The 18,959-nt window shown below is 41.2% G+C and overlaps 2 protein-coding genes across 6 annotated transcripts in view; one reads left to right on the top strand and one right to left on the bottom strand.

The window, feature by feature from the left end:
* The first annotated feature begins 3,229 nt into the window (after positions 1-3,229).
* The window catches only part of pcgf1 (polycomb group ring finger 1), a 90,847-nt gene continuing 75,117 nt past the window's right edge, over positions 3,230-18,959 (top strand). For 2 of the 5 annotated variants that reach the window (XM_028415991.1, XM_028415993.1), the window contains exons 1-6: positions 3,253-3,340; positions 4,734-4,839; positions 5,708-5,860; positions 5,974-6,045; positions 6,364-6,469; positions 6,585-6,627. In XM_028415991.1, coding sequence (XP_028271792.1) covers positions 3,254-3,340; positions 4,734-4,839; positions 5,708-5,860; positions 5,974-6,045; positions 6,364-6,469; positions 6,585-6,627 — 567 coding nt within the window. In that variant the 5' untranslated portion in view covers position 3,253. The other 3 variants (XM_028415995.1, XM_028415994.1, XM_028415992.1) reach the window with 3 other exon arrangements.
* On the bottom strand, positions 13,754-16,281 carry lbx2 (ladybird homeobox 2). The gene is made up of 2 exons (XM_028415990.1): positions 15,585-16,281; positions 13,754-14,909 (listed from the first exon to the last, which is right to left on the bottom strand). The coding sequence occupies exons 1-2, from the start codon at positions 15,907-15,909 to the stop codon at positions 14,446-14,448; spliced, it is 789 nt and encodes a 262-aa protein (XP_028271791.1). The 5' UTR covers positions 15,910-16,281; the 3' UTR covers positions 13,754-14,445.

Raw genomic sequence — 18,959 nt, 5'->3', positions numbered from 1 at the left:
ATGTATTTCTTGCAGCATTTGAAGTGAATCAGATTGTGATATTGGGAGTTTTGTGCCAGGGGGAGGCCTAAGGGCTTGCCCTACATCATTCATTATGCCCTTGCCCATCAAGCAGCACAAGCTGTACTGCTCTGGAGCCATTCCAAGAGGGCTCTCATCATTAGCTTGCCACTTGGTGGCCAATTGCTGGAGCAAAGGAGACAAAAGCTGCAGTCCACCCCTGCATGCTCTGATTGCTCTGAGGGAGGGAGAGAGAGAGAGCGAGAGAGAGGGAGGGAGAGGGGGAGAGGAAGGGGGTAGGGGGGGTGTCAGGGGCCTCCTTTTTGGCAATGCAGAATATAGATCCCTACTGCAGGGTGGTTTTAGCACAGGGTGTACAGAAATGATGTAAATGGGGTCTCTATCGGCTCTGTGAGTTTTCACTGGATGACAGACCTCAGATGTTTTGAAGGAGTTTCCTCAAACATGATTTAATTAGGCAGACTAATAGCGAACATACGAGAAACAGAAGATGAACAAGTTGGAAATCTTTGTTTATTTTTATTATCAGACACATTTATTCAGTGGTAAATAATCCCTACATTCCTCATAATAGCACTGCCTTTGTAGTCCTGGAAGGTGTCTGATCCCTCAGATAAACTAATCACTTCAAACAAAAGTGAAGAGACTGGAGAAATAACTGTCAGCAATGCAGACAGCTGAAGAAAATATAGGGAATCTATAGTCCACAACTTTGACATGACGTTATGACAATAAATGAAAGGCTTGGATTCACCTTGATCCTCTCCTTTCTCGTTGGCTCCTTTGCCTCTCTCTCACTCGCTCTCGCTCTCCCGACTGGTGGATTTTGCCATGCTGTGATCCTCCTGCGCCTGCAGGCCCTCAGGTTATTTGGATATTGCGTGGAGTCAAAGCTCTGTCAATCAGATAAGCAGTGACCTTGCAGACCCAGCAGATAAGACATTACATGGCAAGAGGAAATGGCAGACAGCAGGGGACACAAGGCCCGACTATGAAGGCTCGGTGAAGCGAGACTGATCACAACGGTTCTTCGCAGTCAAAAATGCTGCCAAGAATGAAAATATATTGCTTTGTGTGTTCTCTATCTTCCAATTTATATTAACTGAGTTTGATTTGGACCCTGCTGACAAGAGCTTGTCTGTTCAACTACAGAATAAAATCCCATTGTGCAAGGTGTTACATGTTTTCAAGGGATTATCAAGAAGAAGCGTTGAATTTCTGAGCCAAAAAGAAACGTCAAAATCGAAAGAAAATTACATGAGTTGTGAGTTTCATCACTGATAAACACCCACGAACAAAGCATTCATGCCAGATTTAACAGTCTCAATAAATGGTTCGCGCACAGTCATTTCGGCTGCAACGGAGTCACTGAGGTGGTAGGAATAAGACAAACTTGCCAGTCATTCCATCAGACTGGGAAATTACAAAAGCATGAATGAGGGGCGAGTCTTTGTTTAGGACCGCAGCTTTTGGGTGGTCCACAGGTTGGAAGCCCTCTGGGAGGGATCAAGGAGACCTCCACATATAATACCAATAAGACGACCTGTTCAAACAGGGCAGACACTAATTCAAATGCAACTCAGCCACAACCAAGAAGACGTTTTGTTCACCATTTGGAAATTAATTTTTCCACAAACCTATTACTTTTCATTCTGCCCATAAGTAAATAACTGTTGGAAAAGTAAACAAAAAAAAACCTCACATGTCTCACCGCTGTGAAAGCCCAGATAAATTACAAAAACACAGCTCAACACAATGCAAACTCTGGATTTAAATAACTTTGTCCCAAATACATAAACCACATGATTATCTGTGGCGATGCTGCTCTCATATTCACACATATTCTCCAGCCTGGTATTTACACATATTTAGGTCTGGGAGCTGCCCAGGACAACCACAGTTTCTCTGCTGCTTTTCTCAAGAGACTCTTGACGGTTGTTGTTCAACGAGGGGAGACAAGTACTCACTCAACCCCTCCTCCCCTCCCCTCCTCACAGTCTGGGGGTTCAAACACTTCAGCCCTCCTCTAAATGAAGGGGGTAGGGGGGCTAGGATGGGGGGGTTCCACTAGAAAGATCAGACAAACTCTGTTCAGCAGTTGTGTTAGTTAATTTTCCAAACTGGCTTGCTTATGTGCATTAAGTACATCTTTACATGTCTGTGTGTGGTGGCAAATCCGCCCGCCCTCTACGGAGCCTGAGTACTAGTCAGAGGACTCAGGTTACAAGACTGATCAACTGTTCTGTATGTTGTTGCGGCTTGTGGCTGAACATGTGTAATTGTGGTGTGCCCCCACAATCAGCAAACTGTTAATATACATTACAAACTACTTATAGCTACATCAAACCCCTTAAAGGTATTTTTAATCAGGCAATAAGCTTAATAAAAGCCCACTGGGCTTGCTGCATTTGAGCGTATGTGGCTCAATATTAAAGACACCTTTTATAGACTACATAAATCTTCTGTGTGCCTGAATAACATTGTATTATGTGATAATGTTAAGTGAATAGCAGTAGCTGTTGCAAACTGAAGCGTGGGCCTGCAGTGCCCTCTATTGCCCACAGTTCAGACTAACACATGAGACAACACATGAGCACATTCTGGACTGGAGTAGAACTAAACTAAATAAAAACATAAAGAGTGAATTCATAAGGAAGGAATCAAATCAAAATATTGAACAAAATAACTATATTACATGCACAAACCAAACAGACAAGTCTAATGTGTATTTAAATCGTATGAAACTGGATGATTTCTACCTCAACTGAGGAGAGCTAAGAATTTACTTAACTTAATCAACTTATTTGAAAGCAATGACAACAACATCTTATATATTATTATTGTTTTCAGTTCTTTTCTATTTTGATTATGGATGCAAGTGATAAAATATACAGTTTTTGACTTACCTCTAAGTTATCATGAACTATCTTTATACACTTTTCTGTATTTGTGTTTGTAGAGCTTATAATAGAGCCTGTTTTGTGATTCTCATTAAGTTTCACGTGATTTGTGTGTAACATAATATAAAATACGAAAATCTGTGTGCTGTCAGTATTGGTATATTTTTAAAAGTTGTATTTTATGGTGTGGAACCTCTACTATATATGCATTTGATTATTTATTTATTACTTAATTTATTTAATTTTGTATGTTTTATTTTTTCAGCTACCCGCCTCAGCGTGGATAATATGCTAACATCCGGATTACCCGGAAGTTAGCATAATTCCCAAAGATGGCGGAGCAAGGTCCGATGGCCATAGCGATGCGGCTACGAAATCAGCTACAGTCCGTCTACAAACTGGACCCGCTGAGAAACGAGGTGAGTGGCCGTGTTGTTGGAACTCGTCCCCACGGTAGGAGAAACGCGCGGAGGGTGAAAGTGCCAAAGAGTCGAGTTATTCGCACGTTATTAGCGGGAGATCGTTGTCGTCTCCGCTGCGCTGATGGAGAGAGGGAAAGCGATGCTGTGGAGCGCTGTGAGGAGAGGAGAAGTGCCCGAGCATGCGTAGAGGGGCTGGAGTGAAGCCGTGTTGTTCTGGGGGAGCAGCGTGCCAACCCGCTTCAACTAACTGTTATTTCGACCCATTTTCTAACACACTGTTTTTCTCAATTCACCCGAGAGTTTACATGCAGTTGGAGCGTTGTGTGAGTGAACTGGAGCGGTAAGAGCTGCTCCGCTCTGTGGGCTCTTTCTCTGCGTGTTGTGTAATGAAGTAACGGGGGTCCGTTTCGAACTGTCGTTTGTGTTTGGCTTGAACACACCACGTTGTTGAACAAATTAGTTCGTTTAGTGCCGCTAATTTCGCTGTTACAATGTGACGATGGTCACAACCGCCCGAGGCAGAGCAGCGAGGTGACTGACCGCGTCACACTTTTCTGTTAAAATGACCCCTGTCCGCACACATTCAGTTTACTATACGCACGACAGTCCACTGGAAAGCCTAGACAGCCAAACCTGTCTTCTTTCATGACGTTTATCTCTTTACTTCCATATAGAGGTCAAAGGTCAGGCTCTGTCCCTTCAGCTGGCGAGAAAATAAAATGCAGAAACATCTTTTATTTTAGTGTTAAAGCAGAGGTGGTGTTATCCTTGAGGCTTTATTGTTGCTGAGAAGAGTTTATATACATTTTCTACATACTTTTTGTTTTTGTGTAGTGGATAGAGGATTGACATCGAGCTGATTGCTCTCATCCTTACATCGCTCTTCTATCGAGTTTGATCTCCCTCTATTTAAATGGATATCACTGTGTAGACATAAATGCATTAACTCTTCTCAGTGGATGTTGAAAGGCGGTTTTGTGCAGGAAAGGATCATACGAAGCATCTTATCAGGGTGACCGCTATAGATGTGCCAGAGGTCTCCAGTAAGACTAGTCCAGGCTTAATGGTGCATAATTAACGGTATAATTCCCTATCAAACCGACTGTGTGGACTGATGGAAACTTAAAAAACACATTTTTAGTCTTTCCTACAGCCAGTAATCAAAGACTGGTTTGCCATAATGTCAACTATTGATTTGTATTGCAAGAAAGAGCAGTGAGCTGAAGTGTCCAACTATTAGAATCAAAGTTTCAGGTTAAATTGATGCATGTTGACAAGGTTTTCTTTGCTTTACTTAGTCCTCATGTTCATACCTCCAGTGCTGGTAAAGGGGACAGGATCTACTTAATGCTTGTGAGGTTTGTGTAATGTCTTTGTTTTGTTTGTACAGGAGGAGGTCAAGCTGAAGATCAAGGACCTGAATGAACACATTGTGTGCTACCTTTGTGCAGGCTACTTCATAGATGCAACGACAATAACGGAGTGTTTACACACCTGTGAGTGTCCCTGCTGTCATCGTTATCTGTTGTCAACTTTGTAAAAGTCTGGGGCCATATTCACAAAGATTCTTAGCGCTAAGTTTCCCTTAGTGGTGAAATTCTGAGAAAATCCTCAGAGTTATGACTTTTTCTAAGAATCTCCCCTTATAAATAAGACGTAAAGATAAAAGTGATTCACAAAACATCTTAGCACTTAAGAGAGGTATTAAGGTGTAAAACTGTTAAGAGTAGAGAAGGACTTTAAAGAGGCTTAAGAGTTACTTAAACAGAGAGGACAGAGAGGGGAAACATCCTCCAAACTATGACTGACTGTGAGCTATTAAAACACCACAGATTAGATGGAGAGGGCATATAGTTTGTGGTTGACCTCATCTTAGATTGCAGACATACCATTGCTTTTCACACTCCTCACTTGTGTGCAGAACCAGGGCGAGGGAAGTGTCAGAGTGACCTTTGCTCCTCTGTCAAGTTTGGTTTTCTCATTTTTTTTTCACCTGTTTCCATTTTGTTTGCAGGTAAATCTGCACCAACTCTTATTTAACAAACAGCAATGACAGAAAGTTGATGACAGCTGAGCAAATAGTCCCACATTAATGTCATATAGGTTGAATTACATCCAAGCCATATGTGTTTATGATCACATCATCATTTGACCAATCACATCTCCTAAAACAATGCGTTACACATAGTAACAGGGTCAAACACACCTCCTCACTATGATCAAACATTCAGGCTAAGATAGTAGGTCTCTGAGGGGATTCTTAGAATCTTTGTTAACACGGCCTCTGATGTTTACCACAATAATAATACTGATGTGAATGTCTGGCTGCTGATATGATGATTTCTCTCTTTTTTTGTTTTGCAGTCTGTAAAAGTTGTATTGTGAAATATCTGCAGACGAGCAAGTATTGTCCAATGTGCAACATCAAAATCCATGAAACACAGCCTTTACTGAACCTCAAACTTGATCGAGTGATGCAAGACATCGTCTACAAACTGGTGCCTGGACTACAAGAAAGTATGTGAACTCTGCTGGTTGTCAGTCAAAAGTCTGAGGATGATCGCTGTCACCAAAAGTCCTCACTTGTTGATGTTTTCTGCCCGCTTTGTAATATCTGTTATATTTCTCAGGTGAAGACAAAAGAATAAAGGAATTTTATCAGTCGCGTGGGTTAGAAAGAGTCATCCAACCTACTGGAGATGGTAAGTCTTCATTGTACTGTGTTTACAACTGACTTTGATGTTTTACGTTGGTGAGACACATCCTGTACTAGTGGATTTCCCCTAAACCAAACCAGCTGTTTAAAATTAAAAAATTCCCATGAAGTACCAGTTAGTGTCGTTGCTGATGCATGATTCACAGCTGCGAATGTGGAGTTGATCAAATTTCGCTGTTGTTTTACACTGAGTCCTGAGCACCTGCAGCTGAACAACCTGCAAGTTGTTTCAGTTTGATCACTTCAGTGCATCACGTCCAGATGACGTCATAGTAACCGATGCATTTTTCTTTTTTCTTTCCAGATGGTGTACCAGATTCGACAGGTTTACCTTACACAAGCTTTGACCATTCCAAAGCTCACTTCTACAGATACGACGAACAGGTTTCACTATGTTTAGAAAGGCTAAGGTAAGCTGCTCTGAGAGTAATCTGTGTGCTTTGATGATGTATTTGATTAGACTGATAAAATGTCAATGTGATGATATGGCTGTGTAACACCATGTTTACTTTTTTGTCTTTACAGTTCATCACTTGCAGGCAAAGACAAGACGAAACTCACCCTTCAGGTAAGTCGTTTGTACCAATAGCTGTCTTAGGTGTTTGCAGCAGTGCATCTCAGTACAAGTCGTGTGTACTCAGTGACAAGGGTGATGCTTTCCACATCCAGAGAGACATGTCTCTGGGTACACAGTCTTGAAGCTTTTAACAAGTCATTTCTACTCTAACGGCTAAGCAAATACATGGCACAATGACAGCTACAGCAGAATTTAGCACTCGGGCTATTAGTCTGGCCGCTGATGAGGCCTCCTGCTTAACAGAGAGTCCAGGGTAAAGGGGGGAAAGTACACCAGCACGGCTTATATGTGTTCTTTATTTACCAACCAACTCATAACTGGAGAGTATTATTGAGAAAATGTTGTGGTGTTTTTGACATACATCTTAAAATGAGTGCATGTTGAGTACTGTTTGTTGCGATTAGCGTGCACTTTTTATGGCACACTGGCGCCATGAAAACAGCCTATTGGGTGTTTGCGCTTTCATTGTGTTGCAGTATAAATCGACACATCAAGAAGTGTCTCTTGACTTGATTTATAGTGTAAAAAGGCAACAAACGCTTATCTCTTGTTGCCCCGTATCTATAATTTCCCTTCCCATCTGTTCTGTCTTTCTTCTGTTCTTTTCCTGGCATGTGTCATCTTTGTTTACTGTCTGTGTAGCCATGGCCTGTGGGTTTCAGAGAGACCTTGAAAAAGGTCCGTACATGGAGGATGTTACACAAAAGTGGAGGCCAGCCCTAGTTCATGCGGTCAGAAAGGCTGCATGAGTGTGACAACCTGTCTGTTCTGCTTCCTCTTTCCTGTATAGATACAAATACAGTCCTATAATTCATGTGAAAACTGTTTTATTGAAGGATGCATGTGTCACAAAGCTAAAAACCCACTCTCTCTTCGTCCCTTTTGGAATGATTGTGTTCCTCCAGCAGAGGGCACCCTTGGTTAACAGATATCAGTGTGGCGCTTCTAGTTACCACATGCTCAGTCATCCTGTATTTACAGAGCTGAGAGATCTGTGTATGGGAGAGGTGACCTGTTATTTAACCTGAGTGAACAGACTCGGTGACTTGGGGCTTTAAATCTGATGTCACCGTATCACACTATTGAAGAATGTGGTGTTTGTATCTTGGTTCGCCCTTGTCCTCTTCGCCTGTTTTCCAAAGCTGACATGATGTTTATTGTTTTATCTAATGTTACATTGGAACATGCAGCTGCATTGCCACCATTCTTTACTCTTAATACGCAGATTTATTTCATGTCAACCTCTGTGTGAACTATAAATGACTTGATGATAAATGAATGAAAACTCTTGGGTGTAATGTTGGATCAGTTTGCTAACACAAAGTTGTGTCCTTGCAGTATTTTTGGTTTTGAATTCTACTCTTAACCTTTCTTACCCTGCATCTAATCAGACTCAACTGTGGTGTAAATTCTGTTAAACAAACTTCTGCCTGCGCTTTATAAGAAATACTGCAACCTTGCATTCATGGGGAAAAGGAAGTTTAGCTCTTTGCCTTAAGGAGTGTGTAATAAGTCAGCTGGGAGCGGAAACCATCCAGCAGTAAGCTGGGTTTTTCCTTTACTGTAAATCTAACTGTAACAGGAGTGTGCCACACCCAGTTGTTACCTTGTTGTTAAGTTTATGTTTCTTCTATGTTGGAAATGTGTTTTGTTACAGCGCATGGCCGTAAACGTTCAACTAGACTTCATAAACATTCAAATATTTGAATGCTAAAACTGTCAAAAGACAGCAGCATGTGCTTCTAGTTTTACAGGCAAAACTAAAGAGACGTTTATAACCGTTGGCCTTTCTACTCTCTCTGACCAACAAAAATGTCAGTTTGCTCTGCCATAATTCCACCACAGCTGAATGCAGAGCAAATCCAAGAGTTCTAAAAAGCTTAATGAGGGATTTGCTTACATGGTACAGTAACATGTTAACTACTGGAATAAATCGGACGTTTTAACATGTAGTATAAACATGAAGTCTCCCTAAATGGCTCCTCGGTGCTTACATGAGTTGGAGCAATAAACACAAATGTGCAGGTGGTCGTAATTTATGAGTATTACTTCTCGGTCTGACCGTGTCAACGACGGATCATGTTGCTTGGTCTGAGGTTTTTTTTACAGTGCATTGTTTGGCCTTGTCTCTGCAGCAGAAGTTTGTTCGCTGCTCTGTCCGAGCAGAGGTGAGACACCTACGGAAAGTACTCTGTCATCGGCTAAACGTGGAAAAACACCAGGTCAGTCCTTTCTTATTAAATGTTGCACTATATCAAAGTGACGGCAACGATGGTTTTACCGATAATATAATATGTGAAAATAATCAATATTCTGCCAGTCTGCTCAAATTGTGGTGACTGTAAGTGATGGAGATGTAGTGTCCATGTTTCCTTTAATAACTGGCAGTGGCGTGTATGGCAACATTGTTGTGTATTAATGTTTGCGCTGGCTGTCCCTGAGTGATGATGAAAATGAACCCTTGCCCAGATTGTTGCAGCGCAGCAGGGAATGAAAGACTTCCCGTTAAGTGTCTCGCTCTGTGCCGAGGCTTAGTTAAGGTGGTTTGGATTACATGTTCCACTAAATATATTTAGTTTGTGACAGTGACTGTGCCATCAGGTCAAAGTTTGCCCAACTGTGTTTCCAGACTCTTGCTTCTTTCTTTTTGTTGCCAGCAGCAAAACCGGTTTCATTTATTACAATTGTATCGGATGCTCCTTTCACATCTGTTTGTGTGGTCTTCCTATAGGTCCAGATGTTGTTTAATAATGAGTCTCTGCCCGATCACATGACCATGAAACGGTTATGGCTCTCACACTGGTTTGGCAAGGTACAGTACAGCCACTGTCGGCTAGTGCCAACATTTCTTACACACACACAAACAATTTTTTGGAAATTGTGTCAATCAATATAAAATTAAATCATAGTCATATTGAGTGTAGCATAAGTTGAAAGACGTCCAGTAGTAGCATCAACAGATGTAACATTGCATTATGTTTTTTAATAAATAATATTTTGATCTGTGTTTGGCTAACACTGCACCTGTAACACACAAAATGTTTTTTTCTCCCAAGGCCCAACCATTAGTTCTTCACTACACCATCAAGGACAAAAGGACCAGATAGGACTTGTTTTCAGTCGGGGTGGGGAGAGCTGTACATATTTTGTACAATACATATTCTATTTTAATAGTGTTTGTGTACATATACTTATTTTCCTTGTTTTGTATTTTTGAAAATAAATTTTAAATGAGAAAAGTAATAGTTTGTTTTAATGACTGACCAAGATGCTAAGATGCTAACACCACCCGGGAGATGCTGAATGGTGTGATCCTCACATCTGGACAAGCTTACTCAGATTAGCTTCTCGGGCTCCACACTGTTGGTCTGTGTGGTCGTTTGTACCGGCTAAAGAGAATTTACAGAAGACTGGTATGAATGAATGGAACTTGTTGCATTATTGTAGACTTAAGTCACCTTTAGTCATTTATCTTTCATGTCCACTGTTACACAGTGACGTCCAGGACGGATGTAATTTAAAAAAAAATACAGTAATAATCCACAATGTTCATGCATTGTGTGGCTAAATTAAAATCTAAACAAAAGCAACATGACCCTTAATCATGATTAAAACTCTGCTGATGCAACTCGATTGGACAAAAAGTGCAAATAATAGAACAGACTGTTAGTGTTTGTTTTTCTACAGTGGGACATAGAATCTGTTTAAGCAGCAGATGCAGTTCTGAGCTTGTGTAGATGTGTCTGCGTCAGCGTTATGCTTGCAGATTTCCTCATTCTTTGCTCTGTTAGGTTGCGTTGGGACTGGGTGAACAGTAATTTGAACGTCCTGTCAGACATTATGGACTCTTCGACCTGTTGTTTTATTTTGAAATCAAGCTTTCAGGCTGAGACAGGTTTTCTGGGGTCTCTTTCAGAAAACTGCTTCAAAGCTTTTATCACTCCAAACATGGTAGGATATCTGTTCGTCACCTTATCACTGCTTTCACTGTCACACACACATATATATATACACATGTACCAGCCGTGACAACAGCCGTTTTATGCGTCTCCTATCACGACCGTGTAGCTGCTTCAGGGTCCACACTTGGTTTCCTTCCTCACAGGCCTGCACGAGGTAGATTTACAGCTGTGCCATGTCATTTCCATTTTTATAATTGACCTTCGTGTAATCCGAGTAATATTCAGTTCCTTGGAAACATCATGTATCGCTCCTGCTGGATGGTGGTTCTCAGTAAATGTGTCACAGATATTTTATTACTATGTGATCAAGATTAAATTGTCTAAATGCAGGTGTATTTATGACGACTTGTCACGTCTTGGTTATACTGCACACAGGGGATTTGGAATTTCTAAAAGAGTGTTAACATTTTATAGGCATTTGTACCTCTTCTTTTACATTTTTAAATAACAAATCCTGCAGAATTTGAGAGATCCTGATATTTAGTCTCTTGTCTGGCCCAAGGACAAAGTGCTCCAACTCTTCTCAATAAAGTTCAGACTCAATATCATCTTTCATTAGGCCCTGCATGCCTGCTCCCAGGCTATCTCTTATAAATCTGTGCTCCACAGACTTGCTTGGAGATAACCCTCATCAGAGTTTTTGCTAGTCTCTGGAGGGCTCTGCATGCAGCCACGGAGCTGTGCAGCTGCATTCAGTCTCCTGATGATGAGTAAACTGAGCTTCATGAGTAGAATCAGTGAGTGAGCCGCCTCTTTAGAGTGGAAACTCTGCTAAGCCTGTCGCTTTGCCCCGTCTTGTGTGATATTTTTCTGTCTTGACAATTGAATTTTTTATGCAAAGTAAAACCCGTCCATGCCCACGACTTCATCCTTTACAGGATTTTACTGACCGTCCCTGTCTCTTCCTCTTTCCTGTGTGCAGACAGTCCTCTCGGATCATCACTAGGTGGCACACTTGGTGCTTTTTTCATCAGACAAGCTTTGATGTGTGTGATCTTGTCCAGAATGAAAGGAGAGGCCCTGATAACCTGACACAGCCAGATAATATACACACACGCCTTGTAACTTATTCTGTCTGTAGTCTTTCTAAGTAGACTGTGGTGTCGAAGCCAAACAGTTTCAGCAGCACATACCAGGCTACCCTGCAGATTGTAAAGAGGAATCCACCCACTGAACACTTGGATATGAGTGTGTAGGTATCTAGCTATTATTTCAGTGCTATCCGGAGCGTTTATGTGTCCTAAAGGTCGGTGGTTAGAATGGAAGTTTAGATTTCATGTGTAAGAAGACCTCGTCTTCATCAAGGGCAGAACAGTTTTCCATTTTAGCGCAGGGGTCACTGACCTGGATTAAGGCAGCTGTGGAGTAAAGATTTTTTCATGGCGAAGGTTAAGATGCTACAAACAAAAACAAGGATGCCAGGGTGGAGTTTCGTTATGGTCTGTTTGGAAATAAGAATATTAATTTATTATCTATATGTTAAATTGTGTACATTTGACACTTGTGGCCATATTTAAAATGAAAAGCGACATACACTCTGCACTCTTATTTTGGAAAAAAAATCCCCTAAAGCTGGGACCTTTAGTCCTATATATCTATATTATTTAAAAATAAATTTTAATAAATGTGTTTCTAGATGTGGCCCCAAAGTCTGGAGACTGCTGGCATGTCTGCTGTTTGTGTGTGTAATTCACCTGTATCCATAACCATAGGGAAAATAATAATATAATAATAACCCACAAATATTCGTATGGTTATAAAATGAATTAAGTATTAATACAGCAGGAAATGTAATATTTAATAATAAGAGGTGAGACTTTCATTAGTAAAATTTAAGTTAAAATTAAACCCTTTAATTTTCCACTGACTTGAATTCAAGGCTCCATCCTGCTGCCTGTCCACAGTGTCTCCATCATAAAAGGCCTACTTGACTTTTCAACCTCACACGATTCCAGCCGATTACCTCCATTGTGCTCTCCGGCCTGTGCTGTTCCTCCATATCACAAAAAAAGAAGAGAAAAATCTCTCCTAACAAGCCCTTTAGTTTCCCTTTAGCCTCACAGCCTGTAGACAGCCAAGAGGCCTGGTTTCATCTTATTGCGTCGCGTTTTTCTAATTATCCACAATAAGCGTGTCAGGAAAGATGTCTTTAACAAAACACAGCGTGGATGCTCAAGTTTGGTATTGTAAGCACAAAAAAAGATCCTTTTAAAATCTAATTCAATGTCACTTTTAAGGAATTCAACGCCAATAATTTCTTTTTTTATTAATCTAATAATAAATTAATAAAATGAGTTCGCTGCCTTGAAAAAACACGGTGCGTAATGCGTGCGTAAAAGCAGCAATAAAACACGAGCAGTGTAAATACGTGTTTTAGAATAAATAACATTCTGCCTCTAAAAACGACGCTAACGCCCACCTCCCCTCCCTCACACACACACACACACACACCAAACTTTTGATCCCGTTACAAAACTGTTACAAATGGCCAGCAGCAGCAGCAGCACGCCGCATTTCCACTGCCTCCCATTGAGCTTTATTCATTAGGATCCTCACACTAACCCATTTGCTATTCATGGGAGACTTTTTTTTTTCCTCCCTTTTCCAAACAAACCCGACTCAAGAGTGGCAGATGCGTGCCATTATTGCCCACGGCTCGGCGGTAGCTGTTTTATGTAAGGCAAAGGCGGGTTAACCTAATCAATCATGTCGACTAGTTGTGTTAAAGACGATTCATATAGGAGGAGGAAGAAAACATATGGCGCAGGGGTTGGAGGCAAGCTTTTCTTAACACCGCAGCCAGACCGGGACCTTCTTGTGACAAGATGTATTCAAAGCCCCGAGAAAGAATGGGAATAAAGGCAGTGGACGGCTGCTAATTGAAGTCATGGCACTTAAGGGCTGAAAGCAGAGGTCAATTATTCAAAAAAAGTCTCATTTTTACCAAGCCGAGCAGATTTCAGGGAGGATCTTTGCCTTAATCTCACAGGGGAAAATCCATTATCATTCTTTATAATAAGTGTCTTTATCTCTCAGCATTCCTATAGAGGACCCAGCATACTGCAGGGATTAAAAAATATATTTTATTCTCTGATTTCTTTTTAATTCTAAATATTTTTATGATCAATCACACATCCAATCGCGCCGAAAGCTGCTTGAAATATCATATAACCTTTATTTACATAGATGCTGATTAAATAGAATGTTACAATAAAATTGTCGCATATAGGATGTTTGATCTATATACACAACTCAGAGCTTTAGTGTGTAGTGGTGCTACCTCTGCCCTGCATGTCTGCAGAGACAGCCTTTTCTATTTGGATGGGGGAAAAAAAGAAAATACACGTATAAGGTGGGATGGAGTGGCAGATGGATCCCCGGTGTGTGTGTGTGTGTGTGTGTGTGTGTGTGTGTGTGTGTGTGTGTGTGTGTCCAAAATGTAAATATTTGGCAGATCCAAATGTGAATTCATTGCAAACACAAAAATAATAATTGCACGACTTTTCCATCCCTCTTGTTTTTTTAAAAACAAAAAAAATATTGAATGAAACGTTAAGATAAAATGTTTACACAATGTTCAGTCTTCCTGTACCATAACACCAGATATTCCGCAAATCTTATGGTCAAACTAAAATGACAGACTTGGAAGGCTGTACAAGTCCGATTAATAAATTAAAATGGAGAAAAAAAAAAGAGGAGGAAAAACGTTCCTGAATGTTTATATATTTATATATTCTCCTTTTGTCAGTATCCGTGCAAAAGTTTGGGAAGAAAAATTTCCCCTTTTTTTGTTTTTCTTTTTGTTGTTTGTCGCTTTATGAAAATCACAGCCGTCACAATCTGACTGTCAATCGTCCACTTCGATTTCCTCGTCGTCCTCTGAAAATTCATCCGTGGTTTGGTCTCTTGACGAGGAGGGGGACTGTGGGAAGGCTCGGTGTCCTTGGGAGGTCGGTGAGATACTGGGTGACCTGGCCTCTGGGCCCCCACTCTGGGGATCCTCAATGTTTTCCATGCTGACGAGCTTCTGCAGGGTCTGTGGCGTGATTTTCTTTAGCGATTCAACGTCCGCTTTCATCTCCTCCAGGTCCCTCTTGAGTTTGGCCCTGCGGTTCTGAAACCAGGTGATGACCTGCGCGTTGGAGAGTCCCAGCTGCTGCGCGATTTGGTCACGGTCGGCCGGAGAAAGGTACTTCTGGTACAAAAACCTCTTCTCCAGCTCGTAAATCTGATGGTTCGTGAAGGCCGTCCGCGACTTTCTCCTCTTTTTCGACGTCTGTCTCTGTCCAAAGGCGTTTAGATGCTCACGACCTTGGGAGAGGAAAACACACACAGGAGGGATGAAACACGCGCAACGGTCACTCTCCTTGCAAACCACGGCAGCAACAGAGGGCACAGCAGAACAGGCCTGGCCCCTGTTTAGAGACACTTTTTTTTAATCTTACATTAATCTCAGAAACAACATAACGTTGCAGGCTTTGATGGATAAGGAAATCACTGAGCTGAAGTGATGTCAACATTATTCAAAACAAAATATAGTTTTAATTAAAAGTAGTTGTTGTAGTGTTTCTACTAAGCTAAAATATATTTAACCCATTGATTACGCTCCAGTGTGCATCAGAAGTGTGTTGCAAAAAAGTGTGCCATTTAACTCCAATGCATTTGTCAGTTATCCATTTTAATCCAACATAGCTGTGCGTGCAGCATAGGCCATAACTGCTGGTCAACTTTTGACAGCAGGGTCAGTACATCAGCCAGTGTGATTAGTTTGTGTGTCTCATGGCTGCACAGTTACATGCGTAAATGTTTGTTTTCTCTTTCCTCGTCTTGTATATACTCTACCCCACATTCCAATACTGGTGTGTCAACATATAGAGCCAAAACACAGCGAGCTCAGCTCTGAGTCTCACAGTGATTGAACTTATTTCCCTTCAAAGATCATTTAATTTCAGCCTCCCTGAAAAATAATAAAAAAAAAGTTTTTACCTTCTGCTGCTTGGATAACGCTGACTTCCAGACCCTTAAACGTTTTACTGGCCAGCTCCTCCAGCGCGCACAGCGGCGAGGACGGAGTGGTGATCCCGTTCCTCGCCGAGTTGGAGCCCGTCACTTTCTCCTGGACTCGGGGCGGACAGATACTGGCCACAGATTTCTTTACGGAGGGTTTGTTTAGGATATCCTCAATACTGAACGGCGTTAGCGGCTTATTGGAGTTAGCCGGTGGCGGCAGCTGGTCCAGGGGAGCCCGTCGCCTCTCCTCGCCGCTGGACTGCAACACAGAACCTGCCTTCATGTCTTTACTGGAGGTCATCGCAGTCCCGAAGAATCGCTGCCTTCAGAAAAATTGATTATTTCATTCAGATTTCAGCGTCCACGCGTTTCCCCCTTCTTGTAAAAACCTCCACTATATCTCGACACTGAAAACAGAAAGCTGCAACTTAGCTCGCCTGAAAGTTTTCCTCCAGAATAACCATGCTTCGGGCGTAGTTGTAAAGGCAGCCGGACTGTATTCCCTTCAGAGCGTCGCAGTTCCTCTGCCAAGCTCCATGTAGATCTTTAGGAAGTGTCTGACTGGAGGGGGTGAATCCCTGCAAGGGGGAAAAAGCTTTCTCGGGCACCGAGAAGAAAGCGACTGCTAACGAGTTATTGTTGATTGGGCGAAGTTCAATTAGAGAAACACTACACTACTTGCTGACCCGCTGCTGCGTCTTAAAGGGCCGGACCATAATAACTAATTGGACGTGGGGAATAGGAGGAGTCTGTTGCTGCCGAGGAGAAAGATAGCCCGAAATGTTTATGCATCTGTTTCCCTCTGCTGGTGTATTCTTTTAGAAAGGGAAAGTAATGACCATTAAAATGTTGCCACCAGCATCTCTGCCTTGTGGGAAAGTTTGGAGGAGCAAACAATAGTTTCCAGACGTGATATACATTTGGACATGTTCGTGCGTAATTACGCATAATAATGTGGTTTCCAATTATTTGCGTTAGAATTGTTCAGACTGACATGACAGGCGGTGGAGTTTTATTTTATTTTATTTTTTATGTTTTATGACAGCAGATTAGCTTTAATCTGAAAATACAAACATGTGACACTAAAGGTGGCCACAAGCTTCAAAATTATATTTTTTAAAAACACTCATATAATGCCTAATACCACACAATCCTGTACAAGGAAGAAAACAATCAACCAGCTTCACCAGAGTTGAATTTGTTTGTTGTTTGTTTGTTTTTGCTCATGCGGGTTGTTTATTGTTTTAATGTTTGGGATTTTCTTCGGTTTGCCACCCTCTGCTCCAGCACGTCCCTGCAGGTGAAATCCAGAATTCCGGTGTAATTTAATGCTGTAGCGTGAAATAAGCGAATAATAAAGGTGACGCCACGCTGCAGCTCCGAGTCTGAGGAAGGAGAATGGAAATTTTTTTATTGAAGGAGGTTTTAGAATGTAAAGAGGAAAAACGGATTATGGGGAGGGAACGGAGAGGAGGAGGTGGACGCCGGGGAGAGCAGCAGGTACGTCTGTTCAGAGGAAACACACGTTGTTTTATTGAAGGCTCCGCAAATACAAAAGCTTCTCAGATTATGTATTCATTTTAATACATTGCAGAGATTATTTGTCGGCAGAATAAAATATGCCTTCTGGAGACAACAGAATAATTTGAGATTAGAATATTGACCGGCAGCAAATAGACATTTTTGTTTTACGCAGAATATCACAATAACTCTATCCTGCGGTTTAGAATCTAAATTATAGGATGTTTTATTTTGAGGATCAATAAAACAAACGCAGGAGAATAAAAAAAAAAAAAACACCACAGAATCAGATTTTTGTGACCCCACTGGGCGAAGCCTGCCGCCCAGGCAGCCACCGCGGAGAGCCTTGTGCCAACAGGAGCATATGGTGACATTGGTTTAGGGACAGAGTTATAAAACAGCAGGAAATTCTATTATCTGCCTTGGAGGTCCACCCTTCGTGGCTGCTTTGAATACATATTTCTCCATAACGAGCGGGAGTTTGTGAGGATAAATTTAGTTAAGGGAATTTGGACAGAACACATGTACGGGGTTCTTCTGGAGGAAAAAGGGGGCAGGTAGCTGGAAAGATATTAATATCACAATGAAGGGGATTTAACCTGACATGTTTGGAGTCGATTTTCAAAATTAGGTTGAAGCAGACCACAGTGCGCATATGCTGATTTTTTTATTTGCATTTGTTATACAAACAACGTTTGTTATAATTTTAAACACACAGGCAAATATACAGAATAAATGTAAATATATAATTTTCTGTGAATGTTCGACATAATAAGAGAAATATTCTTATATATAATACATTTTATTTCGTTTACTTTAACCCTGAAGGCCTGCGTGGTGTCTGGCTATGAGAAGGAGGAACATTTGTTTTTATTTTTTAAAAAGATGGATCTGCTCTGAGCTCTGCGGACCATCCGGACCCGCACTGCTGTAGATTATTAACCTGAAATCTGGTTTCTGCATGAATAGACCCCGAGACCTCCTCATACAACGGTTCAATGGGCTTTAAGGTCTGACGTGAGGCTGGTCTTAAAGTTTTTTTTCCTTAATTTAAACGTTAATTAGAAGCAGAGCAGCTGACATCATCAATCATCAGCTCTTGAGAGATTTAATTGGATGATTCGCTTTGCTTTTACCTCCTATCAGTTCTTTACATTCAGTCACCTCAGAAATTATTAGATTTTTTTCTCTCTTTGTGTGGATCGATTTAACAAACAACAGCACAGGGTTTCAATTTTCTTTGCTTTTAAAAAAAAAATCACACCTCTTATTGACAGTCAGCAGTGCCGAACGCGTAATATTTGTGCCATCTCTCAGCTCGATAAAAATCAAAGCAGTGGGAAAAGTCCCACCCGGTGGAGGCCAGCCTTTCTGTCATTAATCACCAAATTAATTCACTGCGTCCGGAGCGAATATCGGGGAATGCTGAAAGTATCCAGTTCAGCCTCCACCGGCTCAAAGAGGGTGATGACAAATGCAACAACTGCAGGAATAATCCTGAAAATGTTATTTGTTACAGTGCTGTAACGCGTTACCGTTTATCATACCCCTCATGCAACGGGCCGTGCGTCTTCAGCGCAGGGATTCAGGTGGTTAGCGTATAAATATATACGTATATATATATATATATATATATATATATATATATATATATATATATATATATATATATATATATATATATAATGCACTTTGTCGATTTTAGGAGGTCTTTTCAGGGCGGAGTCCATCAAATTTATTGTAAATTAATACTGTAAAAATGCGATGATGAGGGATTTAAACGTTAATCGATTAAAATTAAAATGCATCATTCGAAGAGACAACAAAAAA

Source organism: Parambassis ranga, chromosome 10 (genome assembly GCF_900634625.1).
Source record: "Parambassis ranga chromosome 10, fParRan2.1, whole genome shotgun sequence".
Lineage (NCBI taxonomy): Eukaryota > Metazoa > Chordata > Actinopteri > Ambassidae > Parambassis > Parambassis ranga.
This window is presented reverse-complemented; position numbering and strand designations above follow the sequence as displayed.

Bases quoted from the DNA above. Each gene is read 5' to 3' on its own strand.
- lbx2 (XM_028415990.1), bottom strand. From the start codon at position 15,909: ATGACCTCCAGTAAAGACATGAAGGCAGGTTCTGTGTTGCAGTCCAGC. The intron at 14,910-15,584 runs GTAAAAACTTTT...TCCTCTCCCAAG, and splicing joins CGTTATCCAAGCAGCAGAAG to GTCGTGAGCATCTAAACGCC.